The following is a 23,456-nucleotide window of genomic DNA, read 5'->3' on the forward strand; positions in this document are numbered from 1 at the left end:
CAAATGTTTCTAAAACAGAAACATTTTATATCTATTTTTAAAGCAAAACTGACTACTTGCACAATCTAGAAATGTATATTCTTGTCCTATTGTCTATAAAGTTTAGATGTGCTGAGATTATAACGTGCAGTTATCAGCAAGGATCCAAAATATTAAATAATCTATAATTAACCTGTATAAACTTTTGGATTTTAAATATGATACAGACCCCCCCCACACACACATATACACACACAAACATGTATATAAATGATGAGAAAACACAAGATAACAACCTAGTGGGATATTCACATGAACTAGTTCATATCTGTACAGTAACACAATTTAAACACATACACAACGCTAAAGTCAGATTTCTACTTTCTATAGGATGTTAATGCATCCAGCATAAAGAGTAGATAAAGGACCAAGTTTCACTCTGATTTGTTCCCAGTGTCTGTGAATTGTCTAAGTTTATGCTCACATACCCTCACAGGCTCACATTTCTTAAGGCAACTTTCTAGCTGCAGCCAATTTTTTCTACATGCTAAAATAATCAGCACAGCAGAGAAAAGCCAACCATAAGGAAGACAAAGCGGAGGACCCTAAGAGAAAATCACAGTAACGCTTTTCCTGACACATCCCCAAATCCTTCCCTGCCTCAGAATCTTGCCCTCCCTTGTGTTAAAAAAAAAAAAAAAAAAAAAAAAAGAGAGAGAGAGAAAGAAAGGAGGGAAGAAAAAAAGAAACAAAACAGAGAAAGCTTCACTCCCGCCTTGATGCCTTGATGGGAGATATTCTCAGGTCTTTATCAATTCCAAGATCACTATCTAAGACTCTAGACACTAAGGATGGTTCTTTTCAGAGTATTTGGCTCCCAGGTTCTTATTTTTGCATTGGCTATGATCTTTTAATATTTTACACCTTGATTGCTGTGGCCATTATTGCCTATAACATTAAAACTTTTCAAAAGAACATACAGGCAACTTTTTCCCTTATATCTGTCCTAAAATTGATGAGCACAAACAAAAATAAAATCCTTCATTTTTTATTCCTGGTTTGGGGCTGTATTCTTTCAGATATTACAAACTTTAATTGCCATATGTACATCTGAGATCTATCAGAAAGGGGAGGGAGTGAGTGAGAAAGAAAACACAAAGAGAAGTAGGAAAAGAAGAAAGGCAGCCAGACAAACCTTTGATGGGCTGATTGGGAAAAGCCGATACAGTGTTTTGTTTAAAAACGTGTAAATACTGAAGCAGGCTGTGCTATTATTTTCTGCTTGAGGAAATAACAGTAAAGAAGCTTCATTTTTACAAAATGCACACTGTAAATAAATAGAACTACATGTTGATGGTAGTTTAGGGAGGGTAAACAAGAGATGAAAATGAAAGATTTCAATGAAGTAAACAATTTAAAGATAATGACAGGCACTACTCTCTAAGCAGCAGCCCATACCTCTGAAACAGCAGGGCCTGAATGCCAAAGCACATCTATTCTAATCTCCTCCCCTCGCTACCTCATGCTGTTATCACCACACCTGTGTTGGTTCAAGTAGCAGTAAATTTTTATTTTCTTTCAAGGACATAAGGTTCAAATGGAATATTTTTACAAAAAAAGAAAAAGAAAGAAAGAAAAGTAAAACGACCATTGACAATGTTTATAGTACAGAATTTAGAAATGCACACTTACACGATGGATTATCTCCTAAAGATAATATTAAAAGAAAATAGATAAGTTATGAGCATTTTAAAATATAAAACACAAATGTAACTACAACTTTTAACTACAGATTATGATAAATAATTGAAGGATAAAAAAAGGAAGCCATCAACGACATTCCAGGCAGACTGACGAAGTTAGGGGGAAAAGGGTTTTACACTGAAGACTAGAAAATAAAGAGGAAAAGGCCATACCAGAGGAATACTCCAGGCAGAGGGAAAAGCATGAACAAAGGCCCCAGGACAGTAAAAGCATCACAGTGGCTAGAGCTTAGTGAGCAAGGAGAAAGGATGTCAATATGAAATCAGAACCTGATCCCTCAAAACCCCGTAAGCCATATCCAGATTCTTTGTTAAACCTCTTTTAAATGTGTATTAAAGTGCTTCATGGTCAAAGAAATTTGAGAAATGAAGCATTATTGTATAGCACTTACTTGAAGATTCAAAATGCACATTAGCTAATTAAAGATTCTAAGAATTTCAATTATAAAGAAATGTGTTGAACTTGATTTAATTTAGGGTTTCCCAAATCTATTTAAGCACTAAACACTCTTCATGTGACACAGTTATTGATATCCTGCTGAACTGTCCTCCCTGGTGGATCATTTCCTACTTTCCGAAAGTAGTTACATGGAACAAAGAACTGTGATAAATCTGGGTGCCATTGTTACTTCATTAATGAACTGAAACACCATTTTCTATATCTGGGTATAAAAGGATCTAAACTATTGAAAAAGTATTACTTCATCAAGATAATGGATTTCATTTCTACTCAGTTGAACAAACATTTGACAGTTTACTCTCTGGTAGACTCTGAGGTACTTGTTAAGTACTAGGGTTATAAGATGTATAAGACCTATATTTTAATTCAGGAGGGTTAGAAAGCATAGAAATATTCATTTATTTATTCATTCAACAAATCTGGGTTTAAGTGAGTTAAGCACCATTCCAGTTCTGAAGGATACAGAAGGAAGTAAGACAAACATGGTCTTTGCCCTGCTTAAACTTATATTCTTGCTTGGGGTAGAGAAGAAAAGTAAGTATGTTAAACTAAGGAGGTGAAAGACCTCTACAAGGAAAACTATGAAACACTGAGTAAGGAATTAGCAGAAAACATAAACACATGAAAAACCATACCATGCTCATGGATTGGCAGAATCAACATTGTTAAAATGTGTATACTACTCAAAGTAATCTATAGATTCAGTGTAATCCCTATAAAAATACCAACATCATGTTTCGCAGATCTAGAAAAAATAATTCTACTTTTGTCTGGAACCAGAGAAGACACCATATAGCAAAAGCAACCTTAAGCAAAAAGAACAAATTGACAGACATCAATTTACCATACTTCAAGCTATACTACAAGGCTATAGTAACCAAAACAGCTTGGTACTGGCACAAGAACAGAGACACAGAGAACTCAGATATAAAACCCTCTTCATATTGCCATTTGATCTTTGACAAAGCAGACAAAAACATATGCTGGGGAAAAGAATCCCTATTCAATAAATGGTGCTGGCAAAATTGGATAGCCACATGTAGAAGGCTGAAACAGGATCCGCACGTCTCACCTCTCACAAAAATCAACTCATGGTGAATGACAAACTTAAACCTAAGACATAAAACCATCAGCATTCTAGAAGAAAATGTTGGAAAACTCTTATAGGTCTCAGCCTAGACAAAGAATTTATGAGAAAGATCCCAAAAGCAATCACAGCAACAACAAAAATAAGTAAATGGGACCTGATCAAATTAAAAAAACTTCTGCACAGCCCAGCAAACAATCATTAAAGCAAATAGACAACCTATAGAATGGGAGAAAATTTTTGCATGCTACACATCCGACAAAGGACTGATAACTAGAATCTCTAAAGAACTCAGGCAAATCAGCAAGGAAAAAAATCAAACAATCCCATCAAATACTTGGCAAAGGACATGAACTGAAACTTTTCAAAAGACCAGAGACGAATGGCCAACAAACATGAAAAAATGTTTAACATCTCTAATCATCGGGTAAATGCAAATCAAAATCACAATGAGATATCACGTAACTCCAGTGAGAATGGCTTTTATCAAAAAGTCCCAAAACAACAAATGTTGGCATGGATGTGGATAGACAGGAACACCCATACACTGCTGGTGGAACCGCAAACTAGTACAACCTCTATGGAAAGTAGTATGGAGATATCTCAAAGAACTAAAAGTAGAACTACCATTTGATCCAGCAATCCCACCACTGGGTATTTACCCAGAGGAAAAAAAGACATTCTATAAAAAAGACATCTGCACTCAACTGTTTATAGCAGCACAATTCACAATTGCAAAGAAGTGGAAACAACCCAAGTGCCCATCAATACATAAGTGGATTAATAAAATGTGGTATATGTATACCATGGAATACTACTCAGCCATAAAAAATGGGGAAGTAATACCTCTTGAATTACCCAGGTTGGAGCTGGAGCCCATTCTTCTAGGTGAAGCATTATAAGAATGGAAAAACAAACACCACATGTACTCACCATTAAATTGATATTAATGGGTCAGCATTTATGTGTACATATGGAAGTAACATCAGGGATCAGGCAGGTGAGTGGGGGGAGGAGTGAATGGGTAAATTCACAGTTAATGGGCATGGTTCGTGCTGTCTGGGGGATGGGCACACTTGTAACTGTTACTCGGGTGGTGCAAAGACATTTATGTGACCAAAGCATTTGTACCCCCATAATATTCTGAAATAAAAAAGAAAAGAGAGAAGAAAAGTAAACTTAATAAAATAACACTGCAATCCAAGAATTGGTATAATAAAAAACACACTAACATGTAATAGAGGAGAGAATGGAGGTGGATAATAACAACATTTAACACAGGGTGAAGAGTTGGAAAAAGAACCTGAAATTGAAAAATAATTTGGAAGTAAAATACAGAAGAATTGTAAGGACTAAATGAATGTGTGTTCAAAGTTTGTATGATACATAAATTTGAGCTCAACAAGGAAGTTTGATTTTAGGAAAAATCATGACAGTTATAAGAAACAATATTAATTTTTATTATATACCAGGAATTATTCTAAGAACTTTTTAAAGATGAAGAATCTGATACACAAAGAGTTTACATGAATTGTCCACAACAAAATAGGAACAGGGAGGGGCCATTTTTTCCAGAGGCTTCCATGACAATTCCACTCCCTGTTCAGACTCAGGTGGCCGTCTTACCTATGTTTTCAACTATTAATATGTCGCCCTCTGTTGCATTAGCCTATGTATTGTATGTCATCCTCATTAGACTTTTAATTTCTTGAAAATAGGAGCCATGTCTTTTTCTTCTCCAAGGTGACCAGGTCTAGCACAGTCTCTACAACAAGAAAGTACTACTTAATTGTGGAAAGAATGAATGTCACGGCCACGGAAGAGATTACTCCAGAAAAGCACACAGATAAGAACATGAAGAAAACCCTAGATGCAACCTTGTGGACTCCAATACTGAAGGCAGGAGCTCTGGAAAATTTAAAAACTAGTTTATTCATCTGATCACATTAAAAGGATGGCAAATAACAGAGAACAGAAACGCTTTCCAAAGTTAGGCAAAATGTCAAACAGGCAGTGAGAGTTTCTTCATTACTGCTAACAAGCATTGTTTTCTCTGTGTAAATGATTCTGACATATTTACAAAATCTATTTAAATAAATAAACTTCTTTGAAAATTTATGGTAAAATTCATTCTTAGCTGAATGATCTACTTCATAGTATAGTTATCTATGCTATGTATCATTTAAACACATAATCTATCCTTTAAAATACAAAGGAGAAAAAAGAATTGCATTTATATTATTTGCAACAGAGTATGTTGCTAAATTATTTATTTCATCTTTATCCCAGGATAACTAAATCATTCATTCACAGTTACTTATGCATGAGTCATTTATAAGAGGGAAAAAGAATGTCAAAATAATTATTTATATGTGTTTATTGGCTAACAAATTGGTGTTTATTACACTGCTAGTTGTATAAAACATTTCTAGACTAGTAGTTGATAAATGTCATTTTGTTAAAATTACATGTTCATCATTAATTTCTTGAGAAACAGAAATTTAGTAGTTTTTATAAACTTTTGAGCTCATTGCTGCCGAAAAGGTTTATTGAAAATCAAAATGGCATTTCAACCAACTAACTCAATAAATTGATGTAGACTTATCCAATCTAATGAATTGCAAAGCCATAATAGCATGAGCATTCAGTCTACTTGTTATACCTGTGTCATTCAATGCATCATTCAATACAATCCACATAGGGCTACAGAGCCCTGGAAATAAGGCTAGAGAAACTGCAGAACTGGATTAATTGTATTTCATATTGATGTAAATTTAAGTTTAAAAACAAACATTCTGTTCCATTACTGCAAAACTTAAACATGTTTGGAACAACTTGGGTATGTGAATCTACTTTTCCACTGTAAATTTATGAACTTTAAATATATATTAAGTATTTCTGATGAAAATTTAACATCAGAATTGAGATGTGCTCTAAGTGCCATATGCCAGATTTATTACCCAAAAATGTAAAATATCTTCTTTGCAACTTAGTTTTATATTGTTTTTCTATTGACTACATGTTGAAATAATACTTTGGATATATACAGTTAAGTATAAAATATTAAAATTTATTTTACCTGCTTCATTTTGTATTTTTAATATGGCTACTAAAATATTTTAAATTACACATGTGGCTTTCATTATATTTGTTTTGGACAGTGCTGCTCTATATACCTCAGCAGGACCGTTGGGTCTCTATTTAACATACTTATTTCATGCACGCCTGACCTATGATTTCCCATTCTTCCCTCTGACTCGCAACCAGCAGCCTGGAAGCAGAACTGTCCCCTAAACCAAGTGGCCAGCAAGGACAGCAGCACTGGGTACATCTCCCACCACCTCTATGAGCTAACAGTGTTTGTCCTATTCATCCCCTGTTTTCTGAGTGCACTGCATTTTATCACTAAGCTCCCTGGATTCTCTTGTAAGGTTTACTTCTGGAAAAAGTAGGAAAAAGAGAGATCAGCTATTAGGGATAGTCTTCCGATGTAACCAACAAACTAGTAGATGAGCTCATGGCAGAAGCTAGGAAGACACCCATGCTAGCTTATCATATGGCAAACCATCAATAACAACACTTTGTCAAAACAGAAAAATATCAGGGGCAAATGCTATACCAGATGGGGCATCAGCACAATGAGCACAAAGACGTGCTCTCCCACTTTATAACCATCGCCACATCAGGGGCCACACAAAGCAGAAGGAAGGGGAGGCTGTGACAACTAAGTAGGCCTTTCTTGCCTGAATTAAACCAGGTCATATTACAGAAAATAGGTTAAGGGTTAAACTGAAAAATTGGTCATCTAACTTCATTATTGGGAAAGATTAAAAAAACTGATTTCGAGTAAGTGTTCTGAGAATAAATATCTGCTTTCCCCTCAGAACAAAGCAGCATAAAATAGGATCCTAAGAAATATATAAGATGTTTCTGGATTTAAAATGCAAAGTAAGCAAGGTAGTTAATTCAGTTACTGATTAATAAAATGTCTGGCACTTGAAAATTTAAAACATAGTAAGTACAGGGATGCTTTACGTATTCCACATTGGAGGGGAATAAAATAATCCCTCATTAAAACAAGGTTGACAGATAACTTTACCTTAATCCTTAAAACTACATTTAAAAATTGAATATTTGTAACAGAAATACTTTGAAATTGCATTTTACTTTTTCCTGGTGTCTTAAAAAGAAATTTTTGAACATGACTTGAAGTTTTTTTTAATGACTCAGGTTCATTATGATCAATTATTATACCATACTGCAGTCTAATGATGCCCAGAGGGACAATTACAGTGTGCGGAAGTGTTTGCTGCTGCACCTAAGTGGCCTTACAATGCTGTGCTTTCAGTTTTGGTTTCTGACCTTAATGGCTTTTCTCTTTCTACCACTGCTTCTAGCTGTGACTTCTCAATATTGTTAGATGTTGATCACAGTCAGTCGTTTACACAACCATTCCTAATTTTGTGCTTTTACCAAAAACAGCTTGACGAGCTTTTAAAAAATAGTATGAGACCACAATGAACAAAGAGCCACAGCCATTATGGAACATGTTTTGGCTCGTGAAAAAAATGTTAGGACTTGCTTTCATGCCTCTAGTAATGTTTCAGAGCACTAGGCTGGCTAGTAAGTCTGCTCACAACATAATTATGACAATGATATTATGATGATGGTGAATATGACAATTATCACAACTATAAGTTAGACACCTGCATAAGTGTGTCACTAAATCTTCACAATCATATGAAATAGGCATATTATAACCTTATTTTACAGAGGGGGAAATTAAACTTATAAAGGTTAACTGATCTGTCTATGGTTACATGGTAGTAAATGGTGAACTAGTATTTTTGCCCAGGTTGATCCCAAGAGCCCAGGCCTGACCCATTCTCTATACTGCCTACAAGCTTAGTATCTATATTTATATTTTTAAAAAGAAATCACAACTTAGATGCAAAGTATCAAATGAAACAAAGGTTAATGAATCTTAACTATGTAGATTTCATCAATAAGCTTACATAAATTATTGTTTAGTCATGTATGACTTAAAATCAAGGTGGTATTACATAATTCTGCTAAGTGATAATATCATACTAATAGTTTAGGTTTATAAAATTCCCATTGCTAATACAAAGGACATTGAGTTGTAATATTGTGTTTAAGCTATAAAAGTATCGTGCATATCAAATTTGACTTACTACTTAATTTCCTTTGGAAGCTTGGTAGAATCTGATACTCTCACAACCCAAGGCACATTGTAGAATCCAGAGATAGTCCTAGTGGCCCAGGGTTTATATCCAGATCACAGGTATGTTACTTTGGTCTGCAGAATAATTTCAAATTTTAAATTAATTGCATGACATTATAAAATGGGGAGATTTTATACAAAATGTGGACTCCTGGAAGATATGGCTACCTGGGTCCACATTCTCATATGGAAACAACTGGCAGGAGTTTGTGAGTGGCAGCAACCTCAGATAGCACCTGTTTGCTCCAGGTTGCCAACAGGCATCACCTGGCCTGCTTCCCTCAGTTACCTGCCGGTTTGGGAGTCCCACTTTCATCTGTAAGTAAAAATCTGAAGGTAAACCTCCAAATGTCCCATAATATTCTACATTCCAGTTTGTCACACATGTTCAGTTATGTTATTTTATAGTCTGAACTACTGTCCTGTGGCTCATCAATATATTATCATTATGAACTTTCATACAGAAAACCAAATCTCAAATGTAAGCTACTTCATTCAAGACCAGAGAGGTCAAGGTCATCTGATTCCAAAACCACCTACTTTATATTATATCTTTAATATCTTAACTCTACATAGCATATATTATTGTTGTTATTTTTATTGTTATTATTTTGAATGGAAGTAACTTGTGTAGCTCTCTTCACTGAATTCAGTTCTAAAGAACAGAAATCCCTACCAAATCACTTTGCAGTGTCACCTCCATGGCAACCACGATGGTGAAAAGTTTCTCAGAGAGAGAGAAATCCAGAGAGAGATATTTTACTTTAAATGAAATACACTCTATAAGAAATAATAAATTATTAACTTTACTTTCACATTTAATATGTAAACAACAAATATATCACTTAAATTAAAAAATAAACCAGTATGTATTTAGAATGTCACATGGTGCTAAGGACAATGTGAGAAAAATTCATAAAGGATAATGGAGGAATAGACAATAGGGAATGGGGGAGATTTGGATGAGTTATTTTATATCAGGTGGTCTGAGAAGTAAGTAAAGCACCGAATAATGCCTCAAAATTGAATGAATAAAGGCATGACTGTAATCGTCATCATAATTATCAATACCACACAAAGACCAGGTGAACCCACCTGGCCAGCTAGTCAGCCTCCTTTGCTATCCTTACGTACTAAGAACAAAGCTTCAGTCTCAGAAAAGTTGGCTACCATGCTGTCTTCTTTCCTAAAGCACTGTGAGAAAACGTTAACTATAACGGCCCCCAAGTTTTACTGATGCTGTCAATAGACAGACCTTTGAAAGGCTATACAGGCAAAGGTCTAATCTTGGGGAGCTATTTTAACCTGGAAGGAGACAATAAAATAAATCCTGAGGCTGGCAGCTTCTCTTACAAGTTATGAAAGAAACAGAAGAGAGACTGAAGATCCAAGGTATAACTCGATAGGGATACTCAACATTATAAAATGTGGACGGAGAATTCAGAAGTTAGAAAAAAATATGCCTGATTGCTAATGTAAGTTAATGAGAAAAAAGCCCTCAAAATGAATAATATTATATACTTATAAATGTGTCTTTTTAAAACACCTATATTTTCTGAACATAACTAGCTCAATATAACATGGGTTATTTCTCCACAGCATAACACTAAAGAAATCATTCAGCCAGAAAACCATGAAATATCTCCTCATAACTTCAAAACTGCTAGGCCATACTGTAGAAAATAGATATGCTTAAACAAGCTGTTTTGTTATACAAAGAGAAAAACAGAAAAATTGATTTTTTTCACTATTTACCTGCTTCTTTAAAAAGGTCATAAACAAAACCCAGATACCATTATTATAGACCTCGCATAATTCCCAGACTTAAATGGATAAATCACTTGAATAGAGACCATAAGACCATTTTCACAAGCATGCACCTACCATTGTCTTAAGAGAAAGAAGCTGCTTTCAGGGCAATGGGTAGCATTTTCAAATTTAAGGTAAATTACTCAATAGAACTGCCCTACTTTAGAGTAAGTTTGAGAAGGTGAATGTTATAGGTGAATAAGAACTAAATACTCAAGATGCTTTCACAATATCCCTGTGCACCTAAATTTTATACTTGTGGGGAATAAATGAGCTAGATAATACCAGGAACAAAGTTTACACAAAGACGATAAAGCCTTACCCCTGTGCTGCACTTTGCATCAATAGAAACCTTTCTGCTAGACTGAATAATCTCATAAACCCAGTGAGAGAAGTTATATTTCTACTATTCAAACCCAAATCCAGACAGATTAGATTGATATAGCAACTGTCTTAATCCCTTTTACAAAAGAGAATTAATCTGTCTGAATTTTGAAGCTAACTCTACTTTCTTTGAAATAGTAGAAACTGTTCTCCTTAATCAAGCTGAAATAAGGTTCTGGTTTAAACAAGGAAGAAATACTGAAGGAAAAGAAAAAAATACTATTAGAGAAGAAAACAGGAAGACATTTTATGGGACGTTCAATATTCTCCAAAGCCATTAACGATCTTACTGTGAGTTCTAATATGCTTGATAAAGAACAGGCTATAAGTTACTGTTTGGTTTTTATTGTCCACCTTTAGAATAGTTTGCTAAAACTATATCCAAAATTGTCTTTTAATCATCTATAATTTGCTTTTTATAAAGAAAACAGAACAGGTTAAGTGTCTAAAATGATGCCGTACTACTTCAACTTTAAAAAAAATTCAGTGTTTTGAAATCTGTCCAAAGAAATTAAAAACAAATACAGTATTTCCCCCTCTTCCTCAGGGGATACATTACAAGACCCCAGTGGACGCCTGAAACTTCAGATATTACCAAACCCTATATATGCTGTTTTTTCTTATACATACATACCTATGATAAAGTTTAATATATAAATTAGGCACAGTAAGAGATTAACAACAATAACTAATAATAAAATAGAACAATTATAACAATATACTTTAATAAAAGTTATGCAAATGTGATCTCTTTCTTTCTCAAAATATCTTATTATACTCACCCTTTTTCTTCTTGTGATGATATGAGATGATAAAATGCCTACATGATGAGATGAAGTTAGGTGACTGATGTAGGCATTGTGACATAGTATTAGGCTACAATTGAAAACTAATTTAGAACTTATGAATTATTTCTGGAATTTTGCATTTAATATTTTTGGACAGCAGTTGACTGCAGGCAACTAAAACCATGAAGCAAAACAACAGATAAGAGAGAGACTACTGTACTCTGAAAGGAGTAATTTTTTAATTCTGTTTTTTGAAAACTTCTGATAAACATATGCTTATGAGTTTCCCAAGCATATATATCTAGTAATGTATCCTAGTATATATGCATCTCTAACTTTGCCAGATAATACAAAAGTGTTTCCAAAAGTACACATTTACCTTTTGTATGATATTTTCTCTGTTATTTTGGCCATTTTTACTATAGTAAAAAGAGCAATTATTTCACCCAATGACAAAAACACAAAATAGCATATGACTTTAAATCCTTCTTAAAAATAATTTTAGAAGTTTTCATTCATGAAATGTTTGCCTAGTTTTTAAATATCTTGCTAATCATGATGGCGCCACACACTCATTAATGTCAATGCATAATAACCCTTAAATTAAGTTTTATCATTAAGATCTGATTTAGTCATGAAGTAATATCTTATATAAATATGCTAAAATTTTGTTTAGAATTCTTGCTTCTATGTTCTTGAACGCATACCTCAGGTATGCAAGATTGTCTTAACATTCAAATCAATGTAATTTACCATAGAAAAACCATATTATAAGATATCATAGCTTAACTACTTAAGATGCAAAAATCCACTCCAAGCAGGGAGAACCTCTTGAATTTCCTTCTGCATTCTAACTTGTGGAAAAGGCCTAAAACAGTTAAGAAGCTTCAAATATTATAGCACCTATGCTAAAGGGTATTTTATTCCACATATTTATGACTTTAAAAAAAAAAAACAACTGGATTCACCTTTGTTTCTGAAAGGAACTTTAGTAACTCAAAGTAAGAGTAGAATATGTTTCAGCCTAATACTTATCACATTATAGGTCCATGCTGATGGAATATGATTATACTAATTTTATGCCCAAATATAAATTTAAGGGGGAAAAATGAGCATTAGCTCTTCTATGCTATTTCCTTTGAGATTCAATATTTTATCTTTGAAAGAAATATTCAACAAAGAGTAGATGCTCATTTAAAGATTTAGTAATGGTTAAAGAATAGTCATTAATTAAGCTCAACAAATCTGCACTTGTTGTTCTATCAAGTGCATTTATATAGTGCCAGAAGAATATTCAAACAGAATTTAAAGCTGAGACTACTAAATTATATCCATTATTGCTCACTCTAGAAACTCCTGAAACTTACGGGTGACAGAATTGTCAGAAAGTTCTCTTTACCAACTAAAGAAACGACAACCCAATCTCTGTTATAAACTGTCATTAGTAATTTAGCAAAGCTAGAAGGCAGTTCAGCCGAGTAGACAGAAAAATTAAAACAGGGGCAGCTCCTGATTGGAAATTTATTCATAGCAGGTAATGAAATAGCTCAGTCAGGATCTCTGGCATTACTCAGAGTGAGAGATTTAATTCTGATAACTTTGATGATGGCACTTGAATCAGAGATTATAAATGGTGACAGGTTGTGACATATAGATAGGATGAAAATGAACATCACCAGCATATTTCTGCAGAAGCAATTCTATAAGATCAGTTTTTTCAAACAGTAAATATAATAATTTCAAAAATTATTGCAAAAGTTTTCAAGAAGAAGCTTAGGCCTTAAACAAACCATATACCATTTTAATGTCTATTTGTCAATGAATTATAATATTAACTTACCAAAAATAAGGGGTATAAAAGAATTTATATTTAAAATATGAAATATAAATCATAGCTTCTGATTTCATCTCGATAAGGAATAAACTCAAAATTACAGGCAGATTAGCTATCACAAGAAGAGGGTAAAGTGAAGGATTGGGTTTTTATATGCATGTAAGGAATATTCATTAAATGTACTCTCATACAGCTAAATAAAAGAATGTTGTTTATATTTATAAAAAATGATAATTTTTATTTTTGATTGTATATGTCTTTTTATATTTTATAACTATCTACAATGGAATTATTCAATAATGAGAAGTTTTTTTTTTAATTACCTATTTCAGACATAACTTTCTTCTACAGAAATGTGGCTGAGATATTCTCTTTTGAATTTGTGAAATAGCATATTCATTATGTGTGGTCAAAACTTGTTAGATATGGGAATTTGTTTTTAATTTGTAATTTAAATTATTATCAGTACATAAGAGTTATATACATTAATGGCATATATGTGATGTTTTGATACAGACATACAACATGTAATTATTAAGTCAGGGTAATTAGGGTATCATCACCTCAAGCAATTATCACTTCTTTGTGTTAGGAACATTCCAATTTCACTCTTAGTTATTTTAACATATACAAGAAATTGTTGTTAACTATAGTCACCCTATTGTGCTACCAACTACTAGATCTTATTCATTCTATCTAACTGTATTCTTGTACCCATTAACCATCTCCTCTTTATGCACCTCCCACCAAAATTCCTTAATGCTTCACCCTTTGAAAGGTAGGGTCCATATCCCCTGTCCCCTGAATCTGGGACTGTTTGACCAATAGTTTACAATAGAAATGACACTGTACCAGTTTGCAAACCCAGATCATAGGAAATGGCAGCCTGCATGTCCTTTCTTTCGGGACTCCCACTCTTGTGAGAAAGCCGTCTGTGTAGTGAACTACAAGGAGAGGAAGCCTCTAAACCACAGCCATGGCTGAGCTCCTAGCTGACAGCCAGCACGGTCAGTCATGTGAGTGAAACATCCAGAAAACAGATGCTCCAGACCCTACTGGAGCCACCTCAGCAGACACAACATTGAGAAAAGAAGAGCCATTCCCACAGAGCTATGCCCAAATTGTGAATTTGGTAACAAAATAAACAACTGCTATTGTCTTAAGTCACTAAATGTTAAGCTGATTTGTTAAGGAGCAATAGATAACCAAAAGAGCAGAGTAGGATTTTACTCATGAATGCTAAGATTATAAAAATGGCTTCAGCATTACACTAAAGCAATGTTAAATTACATATGAAGTAAGTAGTAAGAATAAAAGGAGGTAACTGTAAAAGAAAAAGCCTGGTAAATTTCAGCAGGCTAATATAAATTGTAATTACTATTTCATACATTGAAAAACCTAATTGTTAAAGAAGAATTTGTTTAAATTTGGTTATATACACTGGCTTTATAGATGTTTTTTTATTTCAGAATATTAAGGGGGTAGAAATGTTTTAGGTTACATGAATCGTTTTTGTAATGTTTGAGTCCTAGCTATAGGTGTGCCCATCACCCAAATAATGTTCATAGTATCCATTAGGTTGGTTTCTTTCCCTCTGCTGTGGCCCCCTTTACCCCTGGTTTCTTTCCACTGAGTTTTACTTCCCTCTGTGTACTTGTGTGATCAGTGGTTAGTTCCAATTTTATAGTGAGTACATATGGTATTTGTTTTTCCATTCTTGCAATACTTCACATAGAAGAATGATCTCCAGTTCCAACCAAATTGTTGCAAAAGGTATTAATTCATGTTTTTATGGCTAAGTAGTATCCCCTAGTGTAAATATACCACATTTTATTAATCCACTCATGAACTGATGGGCACTTGAAATAGATGCTGATGTGGATGCAGAGAGAAAGTAACATTTACACACTGTTGGTGGGACTGCAAATTAGTACAACCTCTATGGAAAATGGCATGGAGATTTCTAAAAAGAACTAACAGTAGAACTACCATTTGATCCAGCAATCCCACTACTGGCTACCTACCCAAAGGAAAAGAAGTCATTTTGCCAAAAGGATTCTGCAATCAAATGTTTATTGCAGCACAATTCACAATTACTTTGTAGGATTTTATCTATATTGTTCAATGGTATCAGAACCAATAGCATAAACCTATATAAAAAATACTAATCCTAGCCAGGCATGGTGACTCCTGCCTGTAATCCCAGCTACCCAGGAGGCTAAAGCCAGGAGTTTGAGACCAGCCTGGGCAACACAGTGAGATTCTGACTCAAAAAAAGAAGAAAGGAGAAAGTAGAGGAAAGGAAAGGAAAAAGAAAAGAAAAAAAAAAGATAAGACAAAACTAGTTCTATAAAATTGGCAAATCTAGATATTGGCCAAATAGAATAACATGTAGAATAATAAAACATATTTTAATAAAACTATATTTACAGAAGACTAAGCCTATATGACATAGTAAAAACAAAATAAATGGTCCTAAAAAATAATATTAAATAATAAGCTAAAATCAAACTATACACTATTTAACCAAAGTGTACACCTGACAAACATTAATAGTTCAACAAAAAAAGAAATCAAGTTTTAAATAACAATGTTAAGTTTGTTTCAATTTCTGTAAAAACAAATGTTTTTGAAAACCATATGTACAATACCTTTTCTTTAGAAAATTGTCTAAGTTTAAATGTACTTTGAGAGCTCATGGTATAGAAAAATATACTATGATAAATCTTTTAATAAAATAAAGAATTATTTTATAACATAAAAATTCACCCAATTATGTAACCATTCAATATATTTCCTTTGCAAGGCACAGTTCTACAGAGTAGAGTCAACCTTCATTCATCCAAATATGAACCAGAGAGTTCAATTAATTGAATTTCTTCTGCATATTCTACTTTTATAAGATTTACTCAATAATGTAATTAGTAGGGTTATAGCAAGGAATTAATACAAGTTTAGTCTTTTTTATTTGCTATAAATCTACAGCATTAAAGGAATGTTCAGAAAGGTGACATAAATATAAAATACCTTCATGGAAGGAATTATATTAGCCTCAAAACTCTGCCTCCTCTTATAATGAAAAACCTGAGAATAAGAATGATTAATCAATTTCTACCAGAATGAAGCTCTGCACAGAAACCTGCCACTCTCTAGGGTCTTTTCTCACCTATTATGCTGCCTCAACTGGCATGAGTGCTTCCTATGTGGCTATGAAATATAAAATAATGTAAGATAGTAAGGAAAGAGTGAAGCAAAATAATTTTTCCTATATAAAAATTATCTAACTTATTTTGAAAAATGAGAATTTTTCATTTCATGAAAACATTTGCTGAACCATTTTTCTACACTATTTTCTGAGTATGTGTATGTTTATATATAATGCAACGTCCAAAAGAAAATTAAATATTTCAAAAATATTTATAAAAAATTATGCAGTACTTGATACTTTGCTACTTTTAATATGCCTTACACCATATTTTCATTATATTCTCACTTATGAGAAATAATGGATTAATGGTATTTTGAATTTTCCTTTTTAATTTTTGCCATATTATGTTATTTAGATTTAATCACCTAGAACACTTTTCTACTTAGATTGCAGAGGAGGTCAGAGATGTGTTTAATTTTAACAAACTGTTTCAACACTAAGCCTTAGTTTACTTATCTGTAAGAGAAGCATAACAATAGTACTTACTATGTGTAAATAAAGTTAATGTACAGATTAAATGAGATGAAATATGTAGCTAATATATCTAAAACATACCTGACACATATTATATACCAACAATGTTAGTTGTTTTTATAGTTATAAGTTAATAATTTAATTAAAATCAAAAACTTGGTAATATTAAGATATCAAAACATGAGGTATGATTTTTAAAAATGGCTTACTTAAGACAATGTGTATTTCTATATTAAAAGGAGATTTGCTCTGCTTAGATCAACTTGACAAAGTGGTTTTTTTGATATTAAAAATGATTTACATTAAAACTTTTAAATGACAATATAACCAATGTATTTTAAATGGCATAAAATTTATAAAACTGAAAATTAATGCAACATACATGTGCTATACAAAACAAAGTAAAATTGCTCATACAATTTAAAAAAATCAAATTAAGAACATTAAGTACCAGTGAGAGAGTACACATACAATGAATTTAGTGAAATTCCTTGACATTAATTTCAAACAAAAAAAAATTCTGTATTATATTACTTACACGGAGTAGGCAAACAGTCTGCTATCCCAAAGATCATGAGTCCCTTTAGGTCCAGAATGAAAATAGCAGGAATCTGTCCCATCAAACATATTCAATCCATCTTCTGAATTTTTTGAAGCATGGCTGTGTACCACATCTAAGAGGACTATGATACCCATTGAATGAGCTGTATCAACCAACTCTTTTAGCTCTTCAGGAGTTCCATAACGGCTAAAGGTAAAGAACACAGCAAGAACAAGGTAACATCTCATTTAAAGCAAATAGTCAACTGTGCATCAATTGTGTTACCAGCAGAGTACCAAATGTTTAAATACTCAAATGCAGTATACTACTTAGATACGGCTCAAAGTTGTTTAATATTTGTTATTAAGCAAATTTAAAATCATTAAATAAAAAAATAATTTAAATCAGGCTATTAAATGTATATTTATATTCCAACCAAAATTTAAATTTTGAGAATGCAATAGTAAAACTATGCTTCTCTATCTTCAGAGCTTCTGATTTCCATCGCCAAGCCTAGCTAGCCATGGTCACTCCTGCTCACATGTCTGCCCATCCCTTTGAGTGTATACATTTGGGGGAGAGAGGCTCTTCGAGTATTTCTTTGAACATCCATGGTGCCTTGACTAAAGCCATCCCCCCCTGCACTTACTCCCAAACTCAAATGCCCTCAGGTACCAGTGGGCAAGTGAATGTGCCAGATCTGTCACCACCCAAGCAGAAAACATGGGTAGCACACATGCACGTGTGCTCGTGTTAAAGAGATTTGATAAGGGCCCCCCAATGTACTTCACATAGATAAAGAAAACAATGGGACCAAGAGCTGAGCACTGAGAGGCCCAATATTTAATGGTCATAAAGATAAAAAGAAAACAGCAAAGAAAATAAAGAAGCAGCAAGTGAGGTGGGAAGAACAATAAGAGGTTACAATATTCTAGAAGATAAGGAATGAAAAAAGAAGTTAACCAATTGTGGCAAATAGTGCTGACAACTCAAGTCATCTAAGAAAATGACCATTGTACTCAACAATGTGAAGGTCATTAAAACCCTTGACAAAAGCAATTTCAGTGAAGAGGAAGATAGTCTACTCAAAATCAGTTCGAGAAAGACCAGGAGTAGAGACAGTAAATAGGGATAACTTACTCACGGAGAACTACTATAAAGAGAAAAGGGCAAATGGGTCAGTATCTTTTTTTCTATGTCTGGAACATTATCTACCTATGCCCACTTCAACTCTTCTCCCAGTTAACTCTTAATCATGTTTTAGGTCTCAGTTCCAGCATCAGTTCAGATCTATTACAAACTTGTCAGACTCCTCATTATATGCTATAATAGCTCCCTGTCATTTTCTTCTTAGCTTTTATTACAGGTGGAAATCTCAATATGTATGATCATTGTAAACTCCATGACACAGAGCAATGTTGGACTTGTTCAACTGTACCCCTTCACTTGCACAGGACTCTTTGGTGTCTTTCTGCCCAGAGAGCCACATTCCTTGGATTTCAGCTAAGAGGAGGGGCAACACTTCTGTGGGTAGTATATGTCCTAGCAAGGACCTCTTCAGTGACCTTTCTACATGAGTCAATCTCTTTCCAGAAAAGGAGGTGAGCTCTTACAATAATGGCTTCCATAGGACACAATTTTCTGACTACAGTTTGGGCCTCCAAACTTGTGACAATTTTAGCAGGTAACTGGACATTCTTTATCAGAAATCATTCCATGAAAAGCAACATTAAAGCAGCGTCAGCCTCTAAGGGTAGATAGGAAGAGAGTCTATGACCCTAGTAAAAGATAATGTTCAGATTCTATTATTAATAACTCTGTAAACACTAAAATAGGATGCAAAGTGTTATATAAATACAAAAATTCATTTTTTTAATTTTTTGCTCAAAATAAAAATGGAGATAGTAAGTCTTTCATTTTACCTTGAAGCTGCAAAGAAGCTTGTGATTTGATAACCAAAACTGGCATAGTAAGCATGCTCCATGATTGCCATCAACTGAATGCAGTTGTATCCTGTATAAGCAAAGGTCAAATAGAAATTTAAAGCCACATCTTAACAAAAGTATTGAAAAAAATGCATCCTTGTTCTAAAGACAATAAATTTTACATACTATCTTACAAGCTCTGATCATCTTGAAAAGTCTACTACTTGAAAATTTTTTGCTTGTCTGACCTTCTACCACAAAATTGGACAGTTAATTTCTTAGAGTTATATTCTAGGTATTTGAAATGTCTTCATAAGCAATAAATGATATGCAAATTTATTCTTAATTTGGTTTTAGGATATTAAAGATGTCAATCTACATAAGCTAAACTTCAGTTGCACTTGTAATATTCATATTCAAGATTATGAAAGCTAAATAAAAGTAACTGCATGGTATATACTTTTTTATTTTACGTCTATTCGTATATATTTCAGTTATTTTTACCATAAAGCATAAGAAATATTACCAAATCTATTTTTTCCACAAGATATCTTTTATAAAGTCACTATCAATGCTTCTACTTTCCACTATTTTTTGCACCTATAAATTTACTCCAGAGATGCATACGTGTATGCATGTACACACTCATAGACACACACACCACCTTCCTTTCTCCATCCCAATGTATCTTGCTCTATAGTAAATGAAGTGACTCAAAGAGTGGGTATTGTATTTTAAAAATCGATAATATTTAAGAATATTTACTAATGTATCTTTAATCTAAGCAAATAATCAGTGAAAAAGAAACTTTTGGTTTCTAAGGAAATCTAAAAAGCTAAGAAAATCAGGATTTTCTTCTTCAAAGAATAATTTGGTAAAATTTTCAAATATGAATATTATTTGATTACTTTGAAGGTTACAATTCTATGACATACATAGAAAATATTCTTATTCTATCCCCAAAGTACAATTCACATAAGCTTCCCAATTTTCTTAAGGTTTATATAAATTCATATTCAATGCCACTTTCATTTAAATATATAACTATACTTATAAACACTTGCAAACAAATAAGTGGCAAATTAATTTCATTCTTCTTGGTTGATATCTTGTAGCTTCTCATGTACATATTTCAGTATATCATCAATACTGGAACAATTGCAAATTCACATTCAGAACTAGAAATTTATACATTTAAAGAAGAATATAAAATTCTCCATGATTTCATAATCTACTAAAATATTACTATGGGTTATTTTATTATAAAAAAATTTAATTAACTCTATCAAGCTGACAGAAATATGAATATAAACTTCTGCTCAGATAATATAAATCAATTATTATATATCTTATAAAATATGGAGTTTATATTTTATTTTTGTACTATGTAATAAATATTATCTTATGAGCAAGTGCCAATTTATAGTTTTATTATTAATTATTAGGGCATTAATCATTCCTAGATTTATTTATGCTCCAAGTACTGGGCTAGGTAATGCAGATACAGGCATGAATAGGAGAATCCTTGTGCCGCTGAACTTTCTGCAAGAATTGGGCCATAAATAATTTATTAATCTATAATATGAAATATCTCAAATATAACAATTTTAACATAATACCTATTAAATATATTAAGTAATTAATACTAAATTAGCCATACATTTAATTAATTTTGGTTTCTGGAACATGACTTGACCATCACAGAATCCACACATAACTTAAAACTATAACCATGATCTGTAAACCTTTCCTCTAGCCACAATTTGGACTCCATAGCAGAAGCAGTATAATTAAATATACTTTTTTGTCCTGCCTAGACATTGGAACAGGTGCTAAATATGCTATGAAATTATTTTTTTTAAAGCACTATCTATAAAATTAAAAATACCACATTTGGAGCATACTAAATCAATCATTCAGCAGTATATAATTTACTCTTTTGGTTGTTCCCATGCAGACAGGGTCTGTGTCATTACAGTTGAACAAATGAATATCTAGCACAATGTGTCTCACATAGAAGATGTACCATAAATGGCTGTTAACTAAGTCATCCAGACAGGGGCTATATGAAATGACTCTGACATAAATGAGTTCCAGGTACCTTACAAATACAAGATTTTTTCCCTAACAAATAAAATGAACAGGCTATGATCAATGACCACTTAAATTGATAAAGGTTTTCTCCTGTAGAAAAGTAATTATGCTTACATATTTATCTACAATTTTGGAAGCCATCAGTTCATATTACTTAAAATTGAAATTGGAATAATATCTTCAATTCTTATGCTCTATCTTATTCCATTTCTCTTTTCTATGCTATCACTATTACAGGGCAATTTGAGAAGACTAAAATAAAATGCATTTCTATTACACATTTAATCTCTTAACACAAAAAAAGAGACAGTTGTAATTAGCTTTTCTAATAAGAGAACAGACTCATTAAAATTTTATCTGAATAAAAATCACAGTTATTACTTACCAAGGTCTTTGATTCTTGGTAGTACATTGCATGTAAAATGTTTATAAGAAGCTACTTTTCCTTCATGGGAAGAAATTCCCACATGAGATTCATAAATTCTCAGACTTCTTGGCTTCTTTGGTCTGGAATGCTTAAACTACAGAATATAAAATTGCATGTAAAATTAAACCAGGAATTCAAGTATGGTACTAACTGATCATGCACATTAAATCAAATGGTGAATAAACCTGGACAAACACCTGGAACTGTTCTCACATATAAAAGACACTGGCTACATTCACTAAATTTTCTTTTGGGAAAAAAAAATTCTTTTTATGATCTTGTTAATGGACCTATTTTAGAAGCAGAATCATGTAATGGCTTATGCCATATCATGGAGTGAAGATTTTTTTTGAGCCTAAATCTTAGAGAAAATATAAAAGCCAAAGAATACGCAGATAATTATCAAATGCAAAGCATTTATCAACAAACTCCAAAAACTTAAAGGACAGAAAAATGAGTTCAAAGATGCATATAACACTTGTAAATAATACAGCAGTAAAAATTACCCTAATTAATACATTCATGAGATAGTCTTCCCTATTTCTTGTTCCTAAGGACATTGATCCTACTTCTAACCCATGACATTGAGAAACATTGCATCACTGATGATTCTTTAGTAAATCAGAAATTTTAGTTAAAAAAAAAAAAATAGTATCCCTTACAGATCAGGAATTAAGCAGTGACTTAGTATTCTTTTTTTCCCTTAACCTCAGAAGCACAGGATAAAACAAAAACTCCCTTCTGTCTTTTATTGGCTACACAAAATGGATTCTGATGTATGTATAGCATTAAGAGGAACACGATGATGCAAAATACTAAATCAGAGGTGAAGAGAGGTGTTGAACATTACTATAAAAGTTATAAAAGTAAAAATTAATTTTCTTAGAAATATTGGAGCAGGCATTTATTTAAAGATTTGTTGTTCTCACTTTATATGAGTATTCTGGATCCCAGTGTATCCAATCATAATTCACATTATCGCCTTCACGAGCCACATACTTCGCCCACGGTGAAATACGATACAAGATCTCTCCACTTTTGCTAGTAATAACTACCTAAAAAGAGAATGAGATGTTATTGCTTTAAAGTACTTTCAAAACTCTAAGACAATACAAAATAGTTTGAGTATGACTACAAGTAGAAAAAGAGGAATAAGCTTAAGATTCTAGACCACCACATAGATGGGTGACCCTCAAGAACACAATTTCAATTCTAAGGATATTGCTTTCCTCATCTGCTATTACTGTATGATCCTTAAAGTCATTTCAAGCTTGGATATTTTATGATTCTCTGGCAAGTTCCATCATTGCAAACCAGCCACTAGAGTGGTTAATTAAAGATACAGTAGATACTAAAAAGAGAAGAATTATTATTTGGAAGCTGCTGTCATTAAATCAATAAACAGAAGGAAATAATCCTACTCTATTAAAAAAAAGAT

The 23,456-nt window shown here is 32.9% G+C and overlaps 1 protein-coding gene across 1 annotated transcript in view; it reads right to left on the reverse strand.

Annotated features, from left to right (window-relative positions):
* GBE1 (1,4-alpha-glucan branching enzyme 1) overlaps positions 1-23,456 on the reverse strand; it is a 264,715-nt gene that overhangs the window by 118,739 nt on the left and 122,520 nt on the right. The window contains exons 4-7 of the mRNA XM_069475045.1: positions 22,948-23,073; positions 21,977-22,112; positions 19,495-19,585; positions 17,570-17,779 (exon numbers count right to left, since the gene is read on the reverse strand). Coding sequence (XP_069331146.1) covers positions 17,570-17,779; positions 19,495-19,585; positions 21,977-22,112; positions 22,948-23,073 — 563 coding nt within the window. The remainder of the gene's footprint in view (positions 1-17,569; positions 17,780-19,494; positions 19,586-21,976; positions 22,113-22,947; positions 23,074-23,456) is intronic.

Source organism: Eulemur rufifrons, chromosome 7, assembly GCF_041146395.1.
Source record: "Eulemur rufifrons isolate Redbay chromosome 7, OSU_ERuf_1, whole genome shotgun sequence".
Taxonomy (NCBI): domain Eukaryota; kingdom Metazoa; phylum Chordata; class Mammalia; order Primates; family Lemuridae; genus Eulemur; species Eulemur rufifrons.